The sequence below is a fragment of the Mauremys reevesii genome, linkage group 9 (assembly GCF_016161935.1).
Source record: "Mauremys reevesii isolate NIE-2019 linkage group 9, ASM1616193v1, whole genome shotgun sequence".
NCBI lineage: Eukaryota > Metazoa > Chordata > Testudines > Geoemydidae > Mauremys > Mauremys reevesii.
Genome location: NC_052631.1, coordinates 103,265,541 through 103,291,542, shown reverse-complemented (window position 1 = coordinate 103,291,542; position 26,002 = coordinate 103,265,541). Strand labels below are relative to the sequence as shown.

Genomic DNA, 26,002 nt, shown 5'->3' with positions numbered 1-26,002 from the left:
AAATGCCTTGTCCAAAGTAGCACAGAACTAGAGTTAGTTCACCTACGTAGTAAGTTTATGATTAGATTTGGATTCATTGGTTTGATTTATTACTTTTTAGTAATCCCTTGGTAAATTCATTCCCATGTAAATTCATTATTTTAAATTATGTGAACGCTATCAAATAAACATGTTGATTTTGCTTTCTGTAACTTCTTATTTGCTTTCAAATTCTATTTTGGCTATTAAAAAACTTGAAAATTTATAATAAAAGTCTGCAGTCTGTACTTTATCTAAAATACAAAGAACCATGAGAAACTTGCATAGGTAATTGGTAAATTAAAATTACTTAACTAAAGTGTGTTTTACCATATTGTTCTTACCTTTGAAACAAAGACAAGGCCCTAGCAGGGGCAATAGGCACCTCGGCTCAGGACAGACTTTACAGGCCTGGAGCTACCTCATATACTCTCTCCAGGGTTCTCTTAGTGGAATTGTCCCGGTACTGGGCCTATCACATACCTGTAGAAAGTCTCTGATGTGGGTATTGGCCCGTTTGGAGTTGGGACCAGGAACTTCAAAGAGGGGGCACTCCTGTCCAACGACAAAGATATCGACCAGCTCCCGAATATAACAGCCTTGTCGTGTCCGGATAATTAGGAAATCCGTTTCTGGCATCTTGTGCAGATAAATAGGAGCCCGGAAGAGATTGTTTTCAAATGCCTGACAAGAGAAACAAACAAAAATTTTAAAGATAGACACTGATCATTGTAGACTTTGCAACACCAACAAGAGCTCTGAAAGAGACCCAGCACAACACGGTCATTATGACACCATCAATATTCATTCACATCACAACATGCACTTTTTCAGAGCAGGACACATTTCTTGCCCCAGAGACTAATTAACTGAAGTGAGATAAAACATGGGACAATAGTTAAGGTAAGGGAAGGTGTGGAAAAGAAAGCAGGAAGCATGCCTCAAACTGTGCTTTAAGGTAGGATTTGAAAGAGGACAGAAAGCATACTTGGCAGAAAGAAGTGAGAGTATTCCACCAAGACAATATAAATAAAGGTGCAAAGCTGGGAAGTGGGGGAAGGGAGCAGTTAGCAGTAAGAGAGGACAGAACACTATGCTCAGATAGAGAAGCAAAGTCTTGAAAGTGAGGCACTTGAGTGCAGTAGCAGAGCAACAGGAGAGGGAGGCAACTTTAGCAGAAGCAGCAAAGAGTCCTGTGGCACCTTATACACTAACAGACGTATTGGAGCATGAGCTTTCACGGGTGAATACCCACTTCGTCGGATGCACATAGTCTATAAGGTGCCACAGGACTCTTTGCTGCTTTTACAGATCCAGACTAACACAGCTACCCCTCTGAAACTTTAGCAGAGGCATCCTTACGAAACACAGATAGCACTTTACAGCTACCAAGATAGGTCGGCCAGAGAGGAGAAGGTTTAAGTAATCCAGTGTAGACCAAGGCTTGGACAAGGGTCTTAGCAACAGGGTAGTGATGAAAGGACAGATTTTGGTGATACAAAAAGGAAAAATAGCACTTTAAAAACCTAGATATGAAGGGGAAAGCAAAGAGAAGTCAGATGACAAGACAGAGGTTCAGACCGGAGAGACTGAAAGGAAAGTACTGTCCACTCCTTCCTATTCATCTTTAGATCACCTCCCCACCACACCATCTCTTTCACTCATAACACCTAGCCACATAACCATCTGTCAGATTCTCCCATGCCGCTCCCATGGATGGAACAGGACACGCTCTGAGTTGATCATAAGGCCACTATCCTGTCTAAATCTCAACCCCTCTTCAAGGTCTCTTTTGTCGATAAAGCCTACAAGAAACCACTGACTAAATCATCTCCTTAGCAAGATATGTATATGGCGGGGAAGAGAAGAGAGACACCTGACGTGGGGGTGGGGTAGAAAGACCAGGAGAAGAAGATGAGGGGGAATGTAAGTGGAACCCAACAAACCCTTAACTATTAAGTCATAGCCCATCATACCCCTGCCATCACTGCTCATCTGTCTTTGCTTTTTCAGATTATACACTCTACCATCATGGCTGCCACCACTAGCATTTCCTGTGACCCCAGGATGACAGTGTTCCTGAAAAGCATCCCAACCAGACATGGCCAATGCAAGGGAGGGAATCAATGACATCACCATCTCCACCAGATTAGGCTAAGTCCTGAACAGCACCTAGGAGAGACTTGGGTTCCAGGTGTCATCATCTCCCTCATGTGTCCTTTCCGTCTCATTTTCTCTCTTTCATCTTCTATTTAATCAGAGCCTGGCTTAGCCAGCTGGGACTGCATCTTGTGCAATACTGTTATAAGTTGTAAGTCTGTGACCAGTGAGGCAGTTAAATAGCCCAGTGCTGGTAAAGTTTGCAAGATCTCAAAGTGGCTAACAAGTCCTTGTGCTGTGGCCATGTTGTTCCAGCAGCAAGGCTTCAAACGGAAGTTAGCACCAAAGAGAAAAGCTCTATTTTCTATAATTTTCTCTCTCCTCTTGTGTGTGTGTTGTCTTACAGAAAGCAAAATCGAACTCTAACAATGGCGGCAGCAACAACAGTTCCAAACCAGGTCAACTAATTTCTTTTTTCTCCAAAAAGGACAGCTATTGCCACCTTTAATACCATCTAAAAACTGCTCAACAAGAGGTTTTACTTTTAAAAACTCTCTACAGCTAAAGGGAAAAGAAACAAAACATACTGGTAAAATAAAAGCCTTACTTAATGCTTTATATTTTAAAATGCTTTTACTCTTTTTTCTTCTTTTTCTGTATCTTCAATACAAAGTTATGCTTCCACAACACTCATCAAGCGAAGGTCTCTGTACTCAAAAACCCAAAGCACATTTTACTGTTTAGTGTTGTAAAATAACAGGCTCAGGTTAACACTTTTAATTCTCTGGGCCCATCTATTCCATCAAAATTAATGCAGCTCCTCTCACCTGCAGTAACTGGCCAGGGTGCAGCGATCCCAGGAATGGAGATGTGTGACAGTAAACTGTCTCTCCGTATTTACAATCTGGTGCTCCAGGGTCCTTGCCAGGTTTCTGTAAGAGGCAATGCCACTCCAGTTAGCACTCAGCAGCAGGAACTGCTACCAGACAGCAAACCCGGCACTTTATTGGGCGAAAGCACAGTCCACACCAACTACTAAGCTTAACTAGTTTAAAGCTTTAATAAGACACTTTTAGGAAAATCTATTACCACCTTATTAAGCATAAAACACAAGTGATTTGGATAGTGTAAGGATTGCCCAGTCCTGAGGTACAGGTAGCATGTTTTTCTTATTACATTTATGCTGATCCAATCTGGTGTGGGTCCTCCACCTCCCTTTGTCAAACACACATTCTTTATACCTTGTTTTGTAACATTATGCAGGTGCAAATAATCAATACTACCTTCTTTAAGAAAAAAATTTATTTAACTAATTTTTAATGTATTTTGCTAAAACTTTAATTGGTACCTTTTTTCTTTCTTTAGCCACTGCTGTTTTATTGACTGGTTTGGTGTTTTATTGGGGTTCTGTGTTTGTTTAAACAATAATTTTCATTTTTACTCATTTGTTTTTTGTAGCCTTGGGAGTTGCTGGTTGGCTAGTCCTGTTGTGTTATTTATTCTCACTAGTCTGTTTTACTAGGGAGATTTACAACTGGCTAGTAAATCACACGTTTGTCTGGTTTGCTTTGCCCTGTTATTTACACAGAATTACACAAAAATTCACCGTCGATAAGACGCAGACCCTTACCCAGATTTTTTACAACATTTTAAGTTATTTAAGCAGTTTAGAAAGCTGTGCCAACAATACTGGAAATAAGGTGTACATTTTTTAAAGTGAGGGTAATTAATCATTGGATAATTTGCCAGGGTTGTGGTGGATTCTCCATCATGGACAATTTTTAAATCAAGATTGGATGTTTTTCTAAAAGATCTGCTCTAGGAATTATTTGGGAGCAGTTCTATGGTCTGTGTTATACAGGAGGTCAGAATAGTTGATCACAATGGTCCCCTTCTGCCCTTGAAATATATGAATAAGACACACAGAGAAAGCAGAAAAATTCCTTTTACATTTTAATAACACTATTAAATATACATTTACTTTTACACAATTTAATATACATTTATTTATTACAGTTCATTATGCTGCTTTTTTGGTTACAATTCTCATCTTGAGGCATTTGGGCTTTTGACAAGGGCCTTTACTCAGATGATTTAATATTTGTCAGGGGTTGCCTTCTTTGCCAATTTTTATGCATATACACCTCTACCCCGATATAACGCGGTTGTGGGGAGCCAAAAATCCCTACCGCATTATAGGTGAAACACCGTTATACCGGGGTAGTGGTGGCAGGGCTGCAGCGGTGATTTAAGAAGCCCCAGGCCCTTTAAACGCTGGCACCTTGTCCTTACAGAAGACCACATATGAGGCTCTGAGGTTAAGGCCTTAAGCTCAGACACCCTCCTGGCGGAAGTTATAGCTACCAAGAACACTACTTTCCAGGAAAGGTAGAGGAGGGAGCATCTTGCTAAGGCTAGAAAGGGGGTCCCATCAATCTAGAGAGCACAAGGTTGAGATCCCTTGGGGGAACAGGCTGTTTTACTTGAGGGTACAGCCTATCTAATCCTTTGAAGAAGTAGTCCACCATGGGCTTCGCGAAAATTGAGCAACTGGCCAAACTGGGATGGAAAGCTGAGATAGCTGCCTGGTGCACTTTTGTTGATGATACTGACAGACCTTGCTGTTTTAGATGCAACAAATAGTCCAGGATAAAAGGAATCGATGACTGTAAGGGTGGAGTGTGCTTTTGTAGTTCCCAAATGGAGTATCTTTTCCAGTTGGCCAGATAGGTGGCCCTAGTGGATGGCTTCCTGCTGCCAAGGAGGACCTCCCTAATAGGGTCTGGACAGGTGAGCTCTGAGGGGTTTAGCCATGGAGTTTCCATGCCGTGAGATGGAGAGACTGCAGGTTGGGATGCTGGAAACGGTCATGGTCCTAGGTGATCAAGTCCAGGACCCGGGGCAGGGTTATCGGCGTGTCCACCAACTGGCCTAGAAGCGTAATGAACCAGTGCTGGCGTGGCTACGCTAGCGCTATTAAGATCATTGATGGTCCCTCCCTTCTGACCTTCAGCAGGACCTTGTGTACAAGTGGGAAGGGCAGGAAAGAGTAATAATAGATGATCCTTCCAAGGGAGGAGAAAGGCGTCCACGAGCAAGCCTGGAATGTGATTCAGGAAGGAGCAAAACTGGTGACACTTCCTGTTGTACTTTGTTGCAAACAAATCTATTTGGGGAAATGCCAAGAACTGCGAACCCAGTTCATTCTGGGAACTTGGAAGGTACGATGCCTCTAGATGTATTGAATGGGAGATGCAGAAATCTCACAGCTTGAGGGCTTCCAGACACAGGGGAGAGTAGTGAGCATCACCACCCTGTGTTTATACAGAACATCGCTGTTGTGTTGTCGGTCAATACCGATACACATCTGCCCTCCAGATGGGCCTGGAACATCTGGCAAGCAAGGCAGACCACTCTTAGCTCCCTGAAGTTGATGTGCAACGAAAGTTCTGCCTGGGACCAGAGGCCCTGCATCTTGAGTCGACCTAAGTGCGCCCCCCAATCCATCGCCGATGCATCGGTTACTAGAGACAGCGAGGGTTGGGCCAGAGAAGGGCACTCCGGCACACACCGCTTGCGGGTCAAGCCACCACCTGAGGGACTGGATAACTGGGGGAGTGAGTGTGATCAGTTTGTTTAGGCTGTCTTGATTAGGCCTGTACACTGAGGCTAGCCAAGCTTGAAGGGGATGGAGTCGCAGTCTGGTGTGCTGAACTAAATATGTACAAGCGGCCATATGCCTGAGCACCTTCAGGCAATTTCGTGCCATAGTGGTGGGATATCACCTGAAGTTCTCTATGATGGCACCCATGGAGAGAAAGCGAGTTTCCAGAAGGAATGCCCTAGCTTGATCGGAGTCCAGGAGAGCTCCGATGAACTCTGTTCTCTGAGTCGGGGTTAGGGTCAACTTTGCTACATTCAGTATGAGGCCAAGCCTGTGGAATGTCATCTGAACTAGGCTCACATGGACCTCCACTTGGGATCTGGAGCAGCCTTTGATTAGCCAGTCGTCGAGGTACAGGAATACTTGCACCTGCCGTTTCCACAGGAAGGCTGCCACGACAGACATGCGCTTGGTGAACACTCAAGGGGCTGAAGGGAAGAACCGTAAACTGATAGTGGGTGTTGTTGACCACAAAGAAGAGGAACTGTCTGTGGGACAGGACTATGGACATGTGAAAATACATGTCCTTCAAGTCGAGGGCAGTGTACCAGTCCCCCGGATCCAGGGAGGGGATAATAGAAGCCAGGGAGACCATGCGGAACTTTATCATCTTCATGAATTTGTTGAGGTTTCACAGGTCTAGAATAGGTCTGAGCCCACCCTTGGCCTTCAAAGGATTAAGAGATAACCAGCATAGAACCCCCACTCCTGAATTCTAAAGGGACCTCCTATACTGCCCCAAGTTGTAGGAGCATTTGGACCTCCTGTATGAGAAGTTGCTCGTGAGAAAGGTCTCTGAAGAGGGACAGGGAAGGAGGGTGGAAAGGGTGAGAATATCCCAATTCTACCGTGCTCAAAACCCATTGCTCTGAGGTGATTTGTGCCCAGGCATGGTAGAAATGGGATAGACGATTTACGAAGGGAGGAGAAGGATCCGGGATCTGAACTGGTGCGTCACCCCCGGGCGCACCTTCAAAAGTTTGGTTTAGAGGCTGGGGGCTGCTTGCTGAGCACTGGGCCCTGGTTAGGAGGACGACTGAGAAGGTCTCCATCTGTTACACCTGTCCTGCTTCCTGGTATAACCCTGTCTAGGAGGAGCTGGATAGAATGGAGGAGAAGGCCGCAGTTTAAAATGCTTTCTTTAGGGGGTTGGTGTATTAAGCCCCAGGGACTTCAGAGTTGCCCTTGAGTCTTTTAGGCTGTGGAGCTTAGTGTCTGTTTGCTCCAAAAACAGCCCTATACAGTCAAAAGGCAAATCCTGCATGGTCTGCTGGACCTTGTGCGGGAGCCCTGACACCTGAAGCCATGAGTTTCTTCTCATGGCCATGGTTGTTGCCATGGTACGGGTTGCCAAGTTTGCCGAATCTAAGGAAGACTGCAAGGAGGTCCTCAAGATGACCCTGCCTTCATCGAGGACTGCAGCAGACTCCCAGCGGGAGTCTGCTGGAAGTAGTTCTTTAAAATTAGACATGTTCCAAGAATTAAAACTATAGTGGCTAAGGACTGCCTACTGATTGGCATTACGAAGCTGGAGCCCCCTGGTAAAATATACCTTCCTACCGAAGAGGTCCAGCTTCATCGCCTCCTTGGATTTAGGTGTCAGTTCCAGTTGTCCCTGCCTTTCCTTTTGGTTGGCAGTCTCCACCACCAGAGTACCCGGCTGAGGGTGTGTGAACAGGTACTCATACCTGGGGCCGTGAGCTGCCCTTGAATAGCCAGTGATCGAGGTAGGGAAAATATCTGTACCCCTCGGCGTCTGAGATAGACCGCTACCACCACCATACACTTTGTGAACACCCTGAGTGCAGTGGACGGGACAAATGGGAGGACCGTAAATTGGTAGTGGTCCTGTCCCACTAGGAAATGGAGGAAGCATCTGTGCCCCTCGAATATATGGTGGGTGACGAAAGCAGAGACCGGAAACTGTGTCCTGACAGGACACTGAGCGGCGAGCGAGCGCAAGAGCGGTCCCCTGACCGGGATCTGTGTCAGGTCGGCGTTGACTGTCGAGAGCCCAGCAGTGGCTTGCCTCTAGAGCGGGGTCCGGAGCCGGCAGTGCCCCGGGCACGTGCAGAGTCATAATGTCCTTGGCCTCCTGCAGGGCCTCTGGCATTGAAGGCATCTGGACATCTGGAGAGGCCTGAGTCGACGCAACCGGGCTGCTCCGCTTGACCTGAGTTGAAGCTCTAGAGCTTGGGGAGGAATGGGGCTGCCTGCCGTGGGTCTAGCCTCACCTCCTGTTTTCTCTCAACACTTCTGAGAAGACGGAGCCTCTCTCTGATTCTTCGACGGGGAGCTGTGCCAGCCACTGGAAGGTGCCGGGAGATCACCGCGCACGGAAGACGAAGTGCCTGGTGCCGATTCTGCTCGGCATACCGGGGTTGGAGCCAGTGCCGACTCCACGACAAGGGCCCGAAGTCTAATGTCTCTCTCTTTCTTCGTCCTGGATTTAAAAGGACCTGCAGATCTTTCAGCGGTTGTTGATGTGAGATTCGCTCAGGCAGTGGAGACAGTCGGTGTGCAGGTCACTTCTGGGCATGAACGCCTGCAAGACTCTCACGATTTAAACCCTGGGGCCCGGGGCATGCCCTGGCCCGAACAGTAACTAACTAACTAAACTGGAACTTTTATTGAACTTACTAACACAGGTGCTACTAACAACTAAACGAGTTCTGGGACGAGCTGCAGCAAAGCTGGAGCAGGTAGTTCCGATGCACGGTCACTGGAGGCAAGAAGTAACTGAGGGTGGGGGGGAGGGCATGTGGCTCCCCTTATAGCACGCTATAGAGGCGCCAACTCCAGGGGTCACAGCAGCGCTCCCCCTACGGGTACTGCTAAGGGGAAATTTTCTGGCACTGGTGCACATGGCGAGCTCACACACCTACTGTGGAAAACACATGAGCAAGCACTCAAAGAAGAATTTGTGTTTTGTTTTGATGGTTATACCAGCGTATTCGTTATGTGTGAGTGGCCCTTCATACTACTTGTTTAGATGCAGTAGACCAAGTTCCATTAAACCCAGACAGTACCCACTGGTGTTTTTTCAAATGACATTACGCATCGTTTTTGTACTATTCTGATTTTATACGTAAAAAATCTGGGGGAGCTGCTAGTGCCTTTTTATTTCTCTTGATACAATCAATGGATAAATTATTTGAAATGTTCCTGATTTTCCAATACACATTCCTGCTCGTTAACATGTTTTAAAGCTAGTTTTTAGTAAGTTAATTTTTTATTTTTTGGGGTGATATACATTTTTATTTGGACTGACTTTGGGTTTTTTTGTTTTTTTTAGGGGGTTTGTGCCTGTCTGATTTTAATTAATACACTAGCCCTAAAATTATACACCCTAATTTTACAAAATGTAGACCCCAATATGTCCCTTTCTAATGCTCCCATAGAAAATAAATTTGCCATCCCTTTTTTACATTGATAACATGGTACTTTTAAGTTTATTTTACCAGTGTTTTTAGTGTAGTTGTAATTAAGGTTACTATGAAGATTTTCATCTACATCTATTTTTCTAATATCCAGTTTACCTGTGGCAAGCACTGAAATATCGGTTATCCTTGGCTTTGTCCAACCACCCAATTGTAGTTGTAGTCCGGAATGAGTTTCCAGAGTTTGTTGGGCGGGAGGTTTGGATTATGTGTTTTGGATGGTTTAATTTGTAGGTTCAAATTTATAGTTCAACAAACACAAAGTATTCCAACAACAAAGCCAATCTGTAAAATATTAACGACAGCGTTATGCTTTCCCTTTAAACATTTTAAACTGGTTAATGTGAAACCATGTTTCACTTTGGCTTTTTTTTTTATTCATGTGTACCCCAGTACACCTCAGGACTTGTTTTTTCTCTCTCTCTCTCTTTTTAACTGTGTGATTGAATTGCTCAGCTGCTTTTTACTGTTCCACCCATAAGTTTCTGGCTACCCATGGACACTTTTTAGTTGCCCTTTTAACTGTGACACCCATTGATTCATTAGTGCCTGTACTAGGTCTGGGCTAGCACATAGTAAGTGTTCTGGCAGTGTCATTTTATCCCCCATTATAATTTTACAGGGAGTTACCTCCATAACTTTATGAGTGGTAGCTCACAAGGCCATTAAAGTTAGTGACAACTGAACATTCCCATTCCTTTTATTCTATCTTTTTAGGTATTTTGTAACATTAGCTTTAGGGATTATTATTATAACAACTAATTTAGAAGACTGAGGATAGTAAGCAACATGCTATTTTTCCTGTATACCTGGTAGAGCCATTGTGGTACGCATAATTTCATCAGTAATATGTGTTCCTTGATTTGAGTTTATTACCCATGGAAGCTCCCATCTGGTAAAGATTTGTTCTAGCAGAAGCTTAGCAGTCACAGCTGCTCTGTTAGATTTCATGGGAATAGCTTTCCCCCATTTAGAAAAATCATTAACAATTACCAAGGCAAATCTATTCCCTCAAGCAGTTTTAGGTAAGGGACCAATGTAACTAATTTGTAACTAGACTGAAGATCCCTTTATTTGTTGACATTCTAATCTGCTCTTATGTTTTTTGGGGCCTGGATCAATTTGAGCACACACACACACACACTAGGCAGTTTTTAACACAACAGCTAACATTTTGTTTCATTTGTGGCCACCACCCGATTTGTTGCATCTGTTGTCAGTAGCTACCGGTGTGGTGCTCCGCTCTTGTTCGATGATAACAGTCAGCTGCATGCATGTTCCCTCTGTGTGCTGCCCCGGCTCTGCACAGATAGTTGACACAGCAAACCCAAGAGAACCCCCAAAGACCACAGACTCTAGTAAGGTACGAAGGAACCCGAGCCAGGTTTATTGTCAAATGAAGCACAGTAATAGTTTCCTATAGACTCTACAGGACATACTACGAATATGTGCCCCCTGGCAATGGACACAGCTCAGTCAGTAGCAGGACACTCCACTGCCCCCTAGGCTGGACAAAGATGCGCACTCCGGGACCTACTTTTATACAGTTACAGGACAGATTACTCATCCCTCCTGACGTATTGAGGTACAGCCCCTTGGCTCATTAGGGTGCTGTCTCCCCTTTGATCATGTTGTTCCAGACATACAGATCTATCCATCATGCTGTCCTGTCTTTAAGATACACCTGCCTGTTCCTTGTTATGTCTATGGAGTGTCCTGATGTCATCTTGGCACAGGTTCCTATTCTCACCACTTCTGTGAGTGAGGCCTACCTCTAGCTCACAGCCCAGCTTTTGCTTAGCAATGCCTGGAAGTACTTTGGTTCAGGCTTCAGGCCTCAGACTAGGCTTCTGACACAAGAGTTTATGTTTCAAGGACTCATCTTACTACAGGTATCTAGGCCACAATGTTTTTAACTTCCTGATGCCCCCAAGAAGCACATCACGACACATATATATATAGATTCAGATTGTAGCTGTGTAGGAAAAACCCACAATCACATCCACTCAAATTTTTTCCCAGGAGAATTGTATTACCTTCAGTGAGGTTTCTCTATATTCTGAGTGCTCCCTGCCTAGAACAAGTTTTTGTATAGTAGTAACCTGTTTCTGCAGGGCCACCAAATCAAAATCCTTCCACTGTGCCTGAACAGTGTTAACGGGGGCTCTGCTGGATAGTAATTTTCATTCCAGAGTCTTTTTTTTTCTTAAATTATTATTATTATTTCACTCTACACCCAGGGATGGTTTAGAATGAGCCTTAACCTTTACCATGGCCAGTAACATTTCCATCTCTCATTTGCTCACCAGCATTTAATATTATAGTAGGGGGGAGCATGGGAATGTTTTTAATCCCCCGAGAGAAAACCATGATACAGTCAATCAAGTAGCAGCTCAGCTAATACATTATATCCCATTGTGAATCAAAAAAACCACAATTACAGGCAGCTCATAAAACATTCCCAGAACTTTGGCCACTGTTGCCAAAAGGAGCAAACTTAATCGTTACTGATGGCTGTATGGAAGACTCCAGGTCCATGTTTACCAAGACAAATCTTGCTTTGTGAGTGTCCTTTTTTCAGTAAATAGAGCCATTTATGAATATTTTACAGGCTTGCTCTTTATTTTCTTATTGCCATGTTAATGTCCAAAAGGGAGAGGTCCGATACCATGTGTCCGGCAACGGGCATTCATGAGACTCTTCTGGGGTTAACAAACCATGGGCTAACAGCGAGGGTTTATTAGTGGGGCCCTGCAAATCCACGGCTATCCGCTTTATATCTGCAGATATCCGCGGACCATTTCTGCAGATTGCGGATGGATGCGGATACAGATTTTGCATCTGTGCAGGGCTCTGTTTGTTAGTTTTCACCATAAAGCTGAATGGAGTTCACAAGAAGTTACCGATAAACACCTCATGAAAGACCCAATGCAAAAGATCCATAGCTTCAATCTCCCACAAAGCTCATGGGCAACCCTAACCCATATCCGCACAAACCATGACAGATGCGGATACTTGCTGCACAAATGGAAAATTAAAGACTCTCCAGTGTGCAACTGTGGTCACCCAGAACAGGCCATATCAACTCAATGCCGATTCACAAATACGAAGGAGGCATCACAGCAACACACTCTGCTACTCCAGATGCAATTATCTGGCTTAATTATCTGAATGTAAAATTATAGTTGTTGCTCTACAGTTACATCAGCCATACAAAGAAGACAATAAAGCAGAAAAATTCCCTTTTAGATTTGTTTATAACATTAAATATATGACAATGTTTAAACATTATTATACATTTCTTTACAACACTCACCCGCTTGTAGTAGTTCTTTATCTTTGTTGCCATGCCAACCTGCATCATTAAAGGGCCATTTTCCTCACTATACTCAGCAAGGATGAGGTCACCATCCTTACCAGTTAGGTCCTGTGGTGTGCGCATGAAGAACATCTCACCACCTCCTGAAGCCTGCCGCTCCTGCTCTCTCATCTGTGTGAATGCAAGAAGAGAGTATCAGGGAAACAGCATGCCAAACAGATGTACCATGGCAATGGAGACTTTGGACAGATCTAGATATACAAAGAAACACTGCTTTACCTTGGCTTTCTTCTTGATATGTTTCAGCAGTGGCTGCACAGAATGGGGTCCTGGCTGGGACAAGGTCCCAAAGGAATATTTCTTCAATGGAGGGCGATGAAATTGTCGGAGCTTCATAGGACCCATATGGGTAGGGAAGAATGGCTGGCGAAGTTCCACTGCAGGGATAGAGTGCTGGGACCAAGTGAGAAACAGACACAGAGGACAGACATCAGTACAGAGCCCAGTCTACAATGACCACACAGAAAATAACCCCACAATCTTATGGCAGGGCCTTGAAATTTCTTTACTCCATTAGCAGCAAAAGTGACCACGGTGTTTGGAGCCCCCAGAGACAGGTTCTCTCACAGAGATCGTGTCCAAACATGGCTCACTTTCTGTTGTGCACAAAAGACTATGTTCCCCCAGTTAACAGTTCAAAGAGCATCCAAATATGGAAAGGGATCTTTATTACTTGAAGAAAGAAAATGCATCCCTGTATCTATAACCAGGGAAGGGAGGGAGGGGGGAGGAGAGAGAGAGATCTCATTGCCTTGGTTTACATGAGTGTTGACTCAGATTTACCAATGTCTAACTGATATTTGATAATCTCCTGGTCAAATAAACTTGGCAACAGAAGCGCCGCCTCAAGTTTTCACAGCACAAACATCCACAGAGATCCAGTAACAGCAGTGCAAAGAGAAGGTGATTCACTGAACAAGACTGGCATGCTACAATGATGGGATATTCTATTGCACACACCAGTTTGACACAACCCATGGATACTGCCCCAGGATTTTGTCTTAAACAAGGAAATAACCTGAATAATGAGGATCTGAGAGGAACAGCAGCGTGATAACTTACACACTCAGAAAGATAACTATTTTGATGCCAGACAAGATCCAACTAAATCCCAGAAGGAGATTTCTGCATGAAGGTAAGGAGATCTGCCTCCACCCTAAAGTCAGCCCCATTGTCACTACCTGGATGATGTTCCCTCCAAAGGTTCCTCGAAGCCCCTGCTGTTTGGGATAGTAAAACTCATCATTGGAGAGATTCCAGGGATCCTTCACCTCCGGCTGAGACATATTCTGATTTAACACAAAAAAAGTGTCAAAAATCACTCCTCCTAACCCATTCCTATCCCCAAAGCACTGAGACGCCCAGTGACCTGCTGTGGTTCTTCCTTGATGACGCCTGTTTTTCCCAACAGGATCCGACTCTTCTTTAGAGATGATTCTTTCTTGTTCTCCTTGGAGGGAGAGTTCAAAGTCATCTCTTCCTTTTCATCAGGAATTTCTAGTAATGAACACAGAAGAGGCAGAGTGTACTCCAAGAGCTGTTCCTGAAGATTCTCTACCATCAGCACAGCTTCTTTCTGACTCAGAAAAGATCTCTACAGCAATTCAAAACCTCTTACCAAGTCACCACTTGCCAAAATACCAGAATGACTCCACTGCCTTCCACATTTGCCATCACAAGCCCAACTCCCTGACAGTGAGGATTCAATGCCCTAGAGCACAAATAAAGGCTCTATCAGGGCATCTCTAGTAAAAATTCAAGAGCTGTTTTTAAGTTATATTGTTCTAGAGAAGATTCAGGGAGCAAATATGTAGCAAAATGGGAGACAGACACTGAGACCCCAGAAAAAAAACGCAACTCTAGCATGGAGCTTCTGTAGCCTGGAAGGCCTGCTCTCAGTCTGAGTGAGCAGGAGCCTCAAGCTGGGGACACTGAAAAAGGTTGTCATAAAATTCTTCTCCCTTTGTTCTCTCACAATATGTTGTCTTCAAGTAAGGTTAGGATGTCGGTCATTTGGAAGGGAAGGCATTAGGACATGGTTTCATTTCTTTGTTGTATAATTCAGTTTAGTTCACTTTTCCTTGTCTACTGGTGCTCTGAACATGAAGTTGGAAATGCATGTGCCAACTTGTTAGAGTGATCGATTTTGTCTTAGTTTTGTTGGATCATTTGTAAATAGCTTTCAGAATAGAAAGGTAGGAGTGTTGGCCCAACCAGTCAATTCCTGCCACAGGATAGCAAAGAATGGACAGCCACCCACTGGAGATTCCCATCTACATAAAATATCCCTGAAACACAACTGTTATCCCACACTCCTACTTTCACCCCTCCAGAATAGGATGCACTTATCTTTCCTCTTCAAGCCTCGTTTTTGTACTCTTGTAGGCACCGCCTGCCTTCTAAGTACCCCCTGCTTTCCAATAAGTGCCCTCATTCCCTGCTCTGCTCTTCCCTGCTGGTCTGGAAGTATCAGCCCCAAGAAGAGACAGAGACAAAGGGCTAATGCCATGATCATACCCAGGATAATGTTTTCATCATTTGGATCGAGTGTCAGGACTGGAGGATCCAAGAACATTTCCATCGCCTGGTCATCCCAGATGATATTGTCTTCCCAACGGCCATACACTAACTCCTCATTATCGATTGGGAAAATGGAGAACCAGGGTTTATCTTCATCCAGGGCAGCTGCAAAGATAGCAGAATGTGATCTTGGATGATTAACACTCCACAAAGCTACTATAGCAACTTTTCAATTCAGCCCTTTTGTCCCATTTCAGTTCCACTCAATCTTTCCCTCCTTCCCAGGGCTCTTGGGTCCATGCCTCCAAAGGCAAAAAAATGCACACAGAACCTTATACTGTAGCGGGAACAGAGCCTTCGCATAAGCATATACCCTACTGCAGTTGGGCAAAAGGTCTCTGAAGAGCTACACATGGCCCCAATAACATTTTGCCATTAAAGGGGAAGACCTTCAGATAAGCAAAGTAAAAAGTCTCAGAGAGGTCACAAGCCTCTTAGGAGCTCTGATAACTCATGAAAGCCCATGGTACTTTGCTTTATGGGGGATAAGGAGAGACTCTCTAAGAGGGACAGAAAAGGCCCTTTGAGAGGTTATGTAAGTCAGCAGGACATCCTGCTGATCTGGAAGTCACGGATTATAGAAGGACCCTCCTACCCCTAGTATTGAGCCCAAGTTTATACAGAAGTTTCTCTCCACATAGCCCGCTATTCACAGACTAATGCTTGCTCATTACCTTGCTGCTCAGGAGGCTGTTTCTCTTTGCCCTTCGCGATGCCCAGGACCCCTGCTATACTGGGTTTCTGCACTAGTGGAATGGGTGGATTGAGCAAAGAGCCACTACGATTCAGCCCTGGAGAGGAAAACAAGAGTAACATTAGGGTTTTTCTGATGACTGTTAAACCTGAACTCAAACCCGGATGGAAAATAGTTCCCAGTCTCTGCCTAGGGATCCTTGCCTCACAAATCTTGACCCCAAAGAATGTTACATTCCAGCAACATAGCTGCTGCTAGCAGGAGGCTATGAAATGCTGATGCTAATGAAATGCTATATTTCTCCCCTCAAGCCCAGCAGGATATATTTCAGTGGGGCAGCACCAAAGTATTCTTCCCAATACCAGATAGGATCTGTGAACAGCACAATAAGAGACACCTGCTCAGTGCACAACAGAGGTTAAAAAAACAAAACTAGATGTTAGGTTGCATTGAGAGAAACAATGATACTGAACATATTATGTCATTATATAAATAAATTATATGTCCTGACCTGCAATAACATGTTCAGTTATGGTTACCCCATCTGAAGAGAGAGAGCAAAAATTGAAGGGGTCCAGATATGGGCAAGAAAGATGATTACAAACCTGAGAGTTGTGTTTGAGGACAGATTGAAAAGACTAGGACTGCCTAATGAGCAGCAAGAGAGCGTATGATAAAGATGTATAAGAATTAATGGTGTGGAGAAGACAAGTAAAGCGCTGTTATTTGCCCTCTTGCATAAAACACGAACATTTAAATCTGAAAAGTAAAATGTTTTTCTACCCAATGCATAATAAATCTGTGGAACTCACTGTCACCAGACTAAAACAAAGACCTTTACATCATTCAAAGGATTCAACATGGAACTGAACAATAAAAATATGTGCAATTCCTTTAGAAAGAATACAAATTTGCAAGGGATATAAACCTTTATATTTCAAGGCCTAAACCAAACATTCATTGCCCAAGATTAAGAAACATCTCATATGGGCAGATTATTCTACAGCTGTTTATTAAGAGCCGTTGTCAGTGATACAATGCTGGACTAGATGGGTCACTTATGATGAAGTCTAGTAATTCCCATGTACCTAGTAAGGGAACAGAAGGTTTATTCCTATCAGAGGGCATAGTGGGGACAGAGAAGCTTCTTTCCACTGGGCAAAACTGAGGGCTTTATCTTTTATGGTGGGACCTGAGGCAGCATTTTAGGCCAGAAATCCCACCCTGGAGTGTGGATTTTACTACATAAGGGATCTTTGACTTTCCTTATTTAGTTTAAAAAGGAAAACTGAATCCACATTTCTGCTATGCAAGATCTCAGTAATCCTGGAGGGGAGGCTAGAGCCAACAACAGAATGGGGCAGAGAGGATACTGTCCAGAATATAGTAAAAGTCACTTATTTGACTGATTTTTTTACAAGACAGTATTCCTCTTCTGCAGGTGTTCAACCATCTCCTCCTCAGCCTGCCCCCTAATCTGACACTACCCCCACAATTAGCGACCTTGCACTTCTAGCATATAGTCAAACAACTATACACAAATTCCTCTACAACTCAACTCTAAGCAGCACCTAAAACAGATTCTGTAGAGTCTAGTATGAATGAGGGCACTGGCAAAGTCTGCAATAAGTTATTTGTATATGGAAAATACAAAGTCACAATCTCCATGGCAGGATCTAAAAGCACCACTGCTGAGGCAGCTTCTCCCTCCAGTGAGCCTCCTGTGGGGAGGTCCTGGCAAGACGTAGGAGCAAGATTATCAGATCAGATCATCGTCTGGCAACAGCACTGCAGCACCGATGACAACTGGTCACTGCAAATGCAATGCCACTGCTGCCTGGTCACAGGGAGCCCTCCAAACAACAAGAACAGTGATACTGGGTTCCCCGGCCTCCCAGGAATCCCACACAACTTTCTTCCCCCACAATACCCTGTTATCCCCTGCAGTCCCCCCATAATCCTCCACATGACCACAGCAATGCTGGAACAATTTGTGTCGTGGGGATACTGAAAAGCCATTGAACCAAACTGTAAACCCTGTCTACGATGGACACCACTTCAAGCACACCCAGCACCCCTAGTTCCAGCACCTATGCATTGTCACTCAGCCCTCCTCAGCTGTACAAGGGGCTGCAGCGTGGTGATCCAGACAGTTAACACACCATCAGCGCTGTGAGGAGCAGTCTCTATACACCACAGAATCATAGAAATGTAGGATTGGAAGGGACATCAATACGTCATCTAGTCCAGTCACCTGCACTGAGGCAGAACTACACATTATCTAGACCATCCCTGACAGGTGTTTCTCTAACCTGACCTGACAGTTAGGAAGTTTTTCCTAATCTCTAACCTAAATCTCTCTTGCTGCAATTTAAAACCTTTATTTCTTGTCTAGTCCTCAGTGGTTAAGGAGAACAATTTATCACTCTCCTCTTTGTAACAACCTTTTACATACTTCAAGACTATGTCTCCCCTTAGGCTTCTCCTCTCCAGGCTAAACAAACCCGTTTCCCCCCCCCCCCTCCCATCTTTCTTCATGTTTTCTAGATCTTTAATAATTTTTGTTGCTTTCCTCTGGACTTTCTCCAGTTTGTCCACAACTTTCCCAAAGTGTGCTGCCCAGAACTGCACACTGTACTCCAGCTGTGGCATTATCAGTGCTGAGCAGAGTGGAAGAATAACTTCCCGTATTTTGCTTACAACATGCCTGCTAATACAGATCAGAATGATGTTCACTCTTTTGGAATGGTGTTACACTGTTGACTCACATTTAGTTTGTGATCCACTAAAACCCCAGATCCTTTTCTGCAGAACTCCTTCCTAGTCATTTTCCATTTGTGCAATTGATTGTTCCTTCCTAAGTGCAGTACTTTGCATTTGTCCTTATTAAATTTCATCCTATTTATTTCAGACCATTTCTTCAGTTTGTCAAGATAATTTTGAATGCTAATCCTGTCCTCCAAAGTGTTTGCAGCCCCTCCTAGCTTGGTATTGCCCACAAATTTTATAAGTGTACTCTCTGTGCCATTATCTATATCATTTATGAAGATACCGAATAGAACTGGACTTAGGACTGATCCCTGCAGGACCCCACTCGATATGCCCTTCCAGTTTGACTGTGAACCACTAATAACTACTCTCTGAGTACAGTTTTCCAACCGGTTGTGCACTCACCTATAGTAGGTTTGTCTAGGCTATATTTCTCTAGTTTGCTTATGAGAAGGTCATGTGAGACAGTATCAAAAGGCTTACTAAAGTCAAGATATATCACATCTACTGCTTCCCCCTATCCACATGACTCCTTACACTGTCAAAGAAGGTTGTTAGGTTAGTTTTACGTGGTTTGTTCTTGACAAATCCATGGCAACTATTACTTATCACCTTATTATCTTGCGGGTGCTTATAAATTAATTTGCTCTATTATCTTTCTGGGTACCAAAGTTAAGATGACTGTTCTATAATTCCCTGGGTTCTCTTTATTCCTCTTTCTATAGACAGGTAGTATATTAGCCCTTTTCCAGTCCTCTGGGATCTCTCATATCCTCCATGAGTTCTCAAAGATAATCGCTAATGGCTCAGAGATCTCCTCAGCCAGTTCTTTAAGTATTCTAAGGCTATGGCTACACTACCGCAGTAAATCGACCTAAGTTATGCTACTCCAGCTATGTGAATAACGTAACTGAAGTCAACGTAGCTTAGGTCAATTTACTGCAGTGTCTACACTGCGCTGCGTCAACGAGAGATGCTCTCCCATCGACTTCACTGGGAACAAGAAGAGTAAGATAAGTATTGGAGTCGACTGGAGAGCGCTCTGCCATCGATTTAGCAGGTCTTCACTAGACCTGCTAAATCAAACCCTGGTGCATCGATCGCCAGAGCATCAATCCCCGGGTAGCGTAGACATAGCCTAAAATGTATTTCATCAGGCCCTGCCGATCTGAAGACATCTAACTTATCTGAGCCCTGGTTTACACTACAAAATTATTTTGGTATAACTATGTCGCTCAAAGGTAAATCCATACCCTTGAGCAACTTAGTTATACCAACCTAAGCACCAGTGTAGACAGCACTGTATCGGCAGCAGAGCTTCTCCCAAAGACCTAGCTACTGCCTCTTGCAGAGGTGGATTAACTATGCTGATGGGAAAGCTCTCTCCCGTCGGCATAGAGCGTCTTCATTAAAGTGCTACAGTGGCATAACTGCATCAGTCCAGCTGCACTGGTGCAGTGTTTTAAGCAGACACCTGCCCTAAGATTCTTAATTTGTTCTTTCCCTATTTTAACTTCAAATCATACTCCATTTTCACTGATGTTCACTATATTAGTCCTCCGATCACTGCTAACCATTTTGGTGAACGCTGAAACAAAAAAAGGCATGTAACACTTCAGACATTGCTGAGTTTTCTGCTATTGGCTTTCACCCCTCATTGAGTAATTGGCCTACTCTGTCCTTAGTCCCTGTAGCAGTTCAGACCCACCGCTGCAGCACCTCCTTCCGGTCGTGCTGGGAATTATCTCTCTTGGACCACCAGAGAGCCTTTTAATAGCAGTGTCTCACTTGCCGTTACTTCTACTTCCTCCACCATCTGCACCCGTGTCGCTCCCAGACCGCAGTGTCCTCTTCAGGACACAGCCCGCCAGCTGTGCCCCAGCCCGCACTCCCCCCTTTCGGGGGAGAGGCGGTCCTCAGTCCTTCCACATGCCTCAGCGGCCAACTGCAGTCCCTAGTCTAGCCCCTGGCTTCAGGCCACTCTCCTCACTGGCAAGTAGGGGCAAAGGGGGGGGGAAGGGGAACCCAGGCCCGCCCGCAACTCTGGGTCCTGGACCAGGGACCCTATAGCTGGCAGCCACTTACTGTCCCTCCTCCTATTCCCGCTGCCTACTTTCCCTTGGCCACTTCCCCCATAGCCCTAGCACCTTTGCTGCCCTTGCTTCAGGGCCTCAGTCTGGCCATGATCAGCCAAGAGCTCCCCTCTTGCTCTGCTACCCTGCCCAGCACTGCAGTATCTTCAGGGCTCCTCGGCAGACAGTCCTTTCCCCTTGCCCTCCAGGAAGAGACTAACCCTTGCTCTGCTGAGGAGCCCTTTATATTGGTCTGCTCCAGCAAGCCTTCTCCTGACTGGTTCTCCCAATAAACCCTTTCCTGATTGGCTGGGTTCTGCACAGCCTCTCCAAGACTGCATTAACTCCTCTCCTGCCTGTGTGGGGCAGCCACCCCACCACAGTCCCCCTCCTGCTTCTAATGTATTTGTAAAATGTTTTCTTGTTACCCCTTACGTCCCTACCTAGTTTAATCTCATTTTATGAAAAGCTTGGCCTAATTTTGTTTCTATATTCTTGTATTGTTTTTTATATTTATCTTCTGTTATTTGACCTAGTTTCTGAGTTTTTTATGATTCTTTTTTGAGTTCCAGGTTGTTGAAGTTCTCCTGGTTAAGCCAGGGTGGTCTGTTAATATACTTCCTATTTTTCCTACACACTGGGATAGTTTGCTCTTATGCATTTGATAAAGACTCTTTAAAAAACTGCTAACTCTCCTGAACGTTTTTCCCCTGAGACTTGTGTCCCACGGGATCTTACTTACCAATTTGCTGAAGACTGCCTTCTTGAAATCCATTGTCTTTATTCTGCTGTCTTCCCTCCTACCATTCCTTAGAATTACGAACTTATCATTTCATGATCACTTTCACCCAAGCTGCTTTCCACCTTCAAATTCTCAACCAATTCCTCATTTGTCAGAATCAAATCTAGAACAGCCTCTCTCCTAATCGCTTTCTTCACCTTCTGTAGCAAAGCAGCTCCTGACCCCAGGCACTACCCCTGCATAGCCATAGTTTTTCCCCTATTCTCTGACAGCTCAGCTCAATTTTCCTTGCCCTCTCAGAGCCCTCCCCCATCCTCACTACCCCCTGCTATCTAATCTGCTTCCCTGGCTCCTCAGGGTGTCTGATGACAAGACTAGGAGACAAGGTAGCAGCATCCAAAAATGAGAGTAACTGGTATAACCTGACAGTTCCATTGGTTTTTCCTTAGAGAGACAGAGTAAGTTATAACGAATAAAGAATAATTCTGGATTTACAGTTCAATTTTAAAAACCAGCCTATGTCTGAGCTTGAGATAAAAGTTTGGTGTTTGCAAAGCAGAGGAATTTTAGTGCTGCTATAAATGGAAATCTGAACAGTCAGTAGGGGGTCTCCAGTACATCAGCCTTTGGTACTGAATTAGGTATGTCCAGCCCCTCATTTCAGTTAGAAAGGGGAAGGACAGCAGGACATTTCGCTGGACATGCACTTGGCTTTCAGTGTTCTCTCGTCTAACAGAAGAGGCCAAGCCTATTTGGGCAGGAGGAGGACAAAAGGCTTTGGCCTCAAGTTGGTTTAGCCAAAGCCACCTCCTGATTGAGAAAGAACACAAACCCACATGCTGAAGAGGAGAGAATGGGGAATTAGTTTGTACACGACATTCTCAATTAGGCTAACTCAGAGATCCCCTCATTCCACCCACTCCCTCAGGGTGTGGGCATGAGAAAGTGTAAAAGCAGCTGCCGCGCACCTTGCTGGGCATTGTACGCAGTGGCGTTTCTGGTCATACTAGAGGGCAGCCAGCCTGCCAGGCTCGCACGCTGTGTTTTAGTCCCTTTGTGTTTGACATCCTCCCCATTCCAGATGACATCATCCTCCCATTGTAGCTGTGTCACCATGAGGAAGTGCTCATCAGCCAGCAAGTCATCCTTCTCAGCCATCACTCCCAAGTTCTGCAGAGGGAACAATGGCATTAGACCCTAGTTAACTTTGATTTTGCTGCTTAAATTATAGAAGAAAGAGTAGAGATTCCTTACCATCTCCATTGTGAATCTTTCCCCTTTCCCCCTCCCACTCACACCTCTTCCACTGGCTGGTCCCCTGCCTTATTCACCTCCCCAGCCCTGTTCCCTTACCTTAGAATAAATAAATAAATAATATATAGAGATATACCTATCTCATAGAACTGGAAGGGACCCTGAAAGGTCATCGAGTCCAGCCCCCTGCATCCACTAGCAGGACCCAGTACTGATTTTGTCCCAGATCCCTCAGTGGCCCCCTCAAGGATTGAACTCACAACCCTGGGTTTAGCAGGCCAATGCTCAAACCACTGAGCTATCCCTCCCCCACTTCTCCTATTGTGCTCCACCACCACCACACAACCACACCCTCACAGCATCCTCCCTTACACATGCTTCCTCTCACCTTCTCCACAGAATGACCTGAAGTATCTTTTTCTCTCGCATGCTCTTTTAGTTTGAAACCATAGTCAAATCCACTGCCATCCTCAGGGATCCCCAGCATATCATACCAGAGCTGGGCTGGCCCATAACGCCATTCAGACACCTTGGGCTTGGTATCTGTCACTTTGTCTATGTCTCCAGTAGACTGGGAAAACTTGGACTCCACAGGTGCCATCATAGTGATCTGCAGCACAGCAGGAAAAAGGAACCTGTCAGTCACCGCTTTCAGAGCTGGCAACAGGAGCTTTTGCTTTCAAATTCTGTCTCATTCTCAGTGGAGAGGAGCATTTCCCAGAAATCGCAGAAATGCATATTCAAACTTAATAGCTGCATTAGCAAATGCTGGAACTAGCAGTCCAGCGATACAAGGACTCTCCACTGCTACAATAAAATGGTGAAAGAGTCCCCTAATTCCTTATCATACAAGGGCTCTTAACCTACTAGGGAATGGTCTCTGGAGCCCCTGCTTAATATCCAAGGAGCAGCCTCTGCACAGTGGGAATGGCAGCCTAACCTCCCCTCACTAGTATTGTCATGGCAGGGTGACTACCTGTTACTAGCTAGAGGACCTCCTAAATCTCAGATGTCCCACCTCATCATCTGAGAGGCACTGCTCAGGAGGAGGAGGAGGAGCAAATTCATATTCCCAGGGAGACTTCTCTTCCATTCCTGCCTCGGTTGCGGTTTCACCCTCCTGGATCTGCACTTCTTGCATTAGCTCCCGATGTTTCTTTTTACGTTTCCTCCGGGCACTACGCCAAACAGAAGGAACATTCTTCCCAGGGCCAAAGAGACGGAGAAAACGCAGCACCTACAACAAGAAGGAAGAAAGACGGTCACAAGGACAAACGACAGGTCCCTGATGACATAGGTACAAGCATTTCATACACATGAGCAGCAAGGATGAGGAAGCACTCCAAGCCCAAGAGACTTTTCCACCAAGGCCAGGCCAGGAGCAAGAAATAACTGGAGAAGTGTAACCACCTAACTTCCACAGTGTCCTCCCAATCCCTGGTGCAGCTGGTGGTCTCATTATTCTCAGATTTGAAACGAATCAGAGACATTTTCTCTCTGTTTGGTAGAACCTTTATTTAACCCTCAAGGATATTTTATTCTGAAATTCACCTGAAAGTTAAACCCTGAGCAGAGGGGGAACAGTCCCCATTTATCCAGGTGGGGCACAACAGAATCTGGACAAAATGTCTTTCCACTCAGCATATTCCATTACCAGAGACATATTGAAAAGTTAGAGATCATGCCAAGAAAAGCCAAGAAAACTGTTAACAGGATGGAGGGAACTTTTTATAAGGAAGGAAAAAGAGTTAAACATGTAAATCCTTTCTAGATGATAACCATTAGAGGGGCAGAGACACAATAGTATAGAAATATCTGAAGTGTGTAAAAACCAAGGAGAAAGCTGATGTATAATATTACACACAAATAATATTACAAGAATGTTAAAGTTTCAAAGCTGAACACTCAAAAGTTCAGGAATGATAGAATTAATGTTTCAGAGTAGCAGCCGTGTTAGTCTGTATCCGCAAAAAGAACAGGAGTACTTGTGGCACCTTAGAGACTAACAAATGTATTTCAGCATGAGCTTTCGTGAGCTACAGCCCACTTCTTCGGATGCACAGAATGGAACACAGACAGGAGATATTTATACATACAGAGAACATGAAAAAGGTGGAAGTATGCATACCAACAGGAAGAGTCTAATCAATTGAGATGAGCTATCATCATCAGGAGAGAAAAAAACCAAAAAAAAAACACCTTTTGAAGTGATAATTAAGATGACCCATAAAAGGTGTGAGGAGAACTTAACATAGGGAAATAGATTCAATTAGTGTAATGACCCAACCATTCCCAGTCTCTGTTTAAGCCTGAGTTAATTGTATCTAATTTGCATATTAATTCGAGTTCAGCAGTCTCTCTTTGGAGTCTGTTTTTGAAGTTTTTTTGGTGCAAAATTGCCACCGTCAAGTCTGTCACTGAATGGTTAGAGAGGCTGAAGTGTTCTCCCACTGGTTTTTGAATGTAATGATTCCTGATGTCAGATTTGTGTCCATTTATTCTTTTGCGTAGAGACTGTCCGGTTTGGCCAATGTACATGGCAGAGGGGCATTGCTGGCACATGATGGCATATATCACGTTGGTAGATGTGCAGGTGAACGAGCCCCTGATGGTGTGTCTGATGTGATTAGGTCCTATGATGGTGTCACTTGAATAGATATGTGGACAGAGCTGGCATGGGGCTTTGTTGCAAGGATAGGTTCCTGGGTCAGTGTTTATGTTGTATGGTGTGCAGTTGCTGGTGAGTATTTGCTTCAGGTTGAGAGGCTGTCTATAAGCGAGGACTGGCCTGTCTCCCAACATTTGTGAGAGTGAGGGATCATCTTTAAGGATAGGTTGTAGATCTTTGATGATGCGCTGGAGAGGTTTTAGTTGGGGGCTTTAGGTGATGGCTAGTGGCGTTCTGGTATTTTCTTTGTTGGGCCTGTCCTGTAGTAGGTGGCTTCTGGGTACTCTTCTGGCTCTGTCAATCTGTTTTTTCACTTCAGCAGGTGGGTATTGTAGTTTTAAGAATGCTTGATAGAGATCTTGTAGGTGTTTATCTCTGTCTGAGGGATTGGAGCAGATACGGTTGTATCTTAGAGCTTGGCTGTAGACAATGGATCGTGTAGTGTGTCCTGGATGGAAGCTGGAGGCATGTAGGTAAGTATAGCGGTCAGTGGGTTTCTGGTATAGGGTGGTGTTTATGTGACCATCGCTTATTAGCACAGTAGTGTCTAGGAAATGGACCGCTTGTGTGGATTGGTCTAGGCTGAGGTTGATGGTGGGATGGAAATTGTTAAAATCACGGT

General features: G+C 44.6%; 1 protein-coding gene across 4 annotated transcripts in view; it reads right to left on the bottom strand.

The window, feature by feature from the left end:
• Nucleotides 1-26,002, bottom strand: part of TAF1 (TATA-box binding protein associated factor 1) — a 100,664-nt gene that overhangs the window by 60,503 nt on the left and 14,159 nt on the right. For all 4 annotated transcript variants that reach the window (XM_039487815.1, XM_039487817.1, XM_039487816.1 and 1 more), the window contains exons 6-16: nucleotides 23,731-23,949; nucleotides 23,101-23,322; nucleotides 22,427-22,628; nucleotides 15,856-15,972; nucleotides 15,119-15,286; nucleotides 13,971-14,098; nucleotides 13,783-13,890; nucleotides 12,821-12,994; nucleotides 12,539-12,712; nucleotides 2,946-3,050; nucleotides 502-702 (exon numbers count right to left, since the gene is read on the bottom strand). In XM_039487815.1, coding sequence (XP_039343749.1) covers nucleotides 502-702; nucleotides 2,946-3,050; nucleotides 12,539-12,712; nucleotides 12,821-12,994; nucleotides 13,783-13,890; nucleotides 13,971-14,098; nucleotides 15,119-15,286; nucleotides 15,856-15,972; nucleotides 22,427-22,628; nucleotides 23,101-23,322; nucleotides 23,731-23,949 — 1,818 coding nt within the window. The remainder of the gene's footprint in view (nucleotides 1-501; nucleotides 703-2,945; nucleotides 3,051-12,538; nucleotides 12,713-12,820; nucleotides 12,995-13,782; nucleotides 13,891-13,970; nucleotides 14,099-15,118; nucleotides 15,287-15,855; nucleotides 15,973-22,426; nucleotides 22,629-23,100; nucleotides 23,323-23,730; nucleotides 23,950-26,002) is intronic.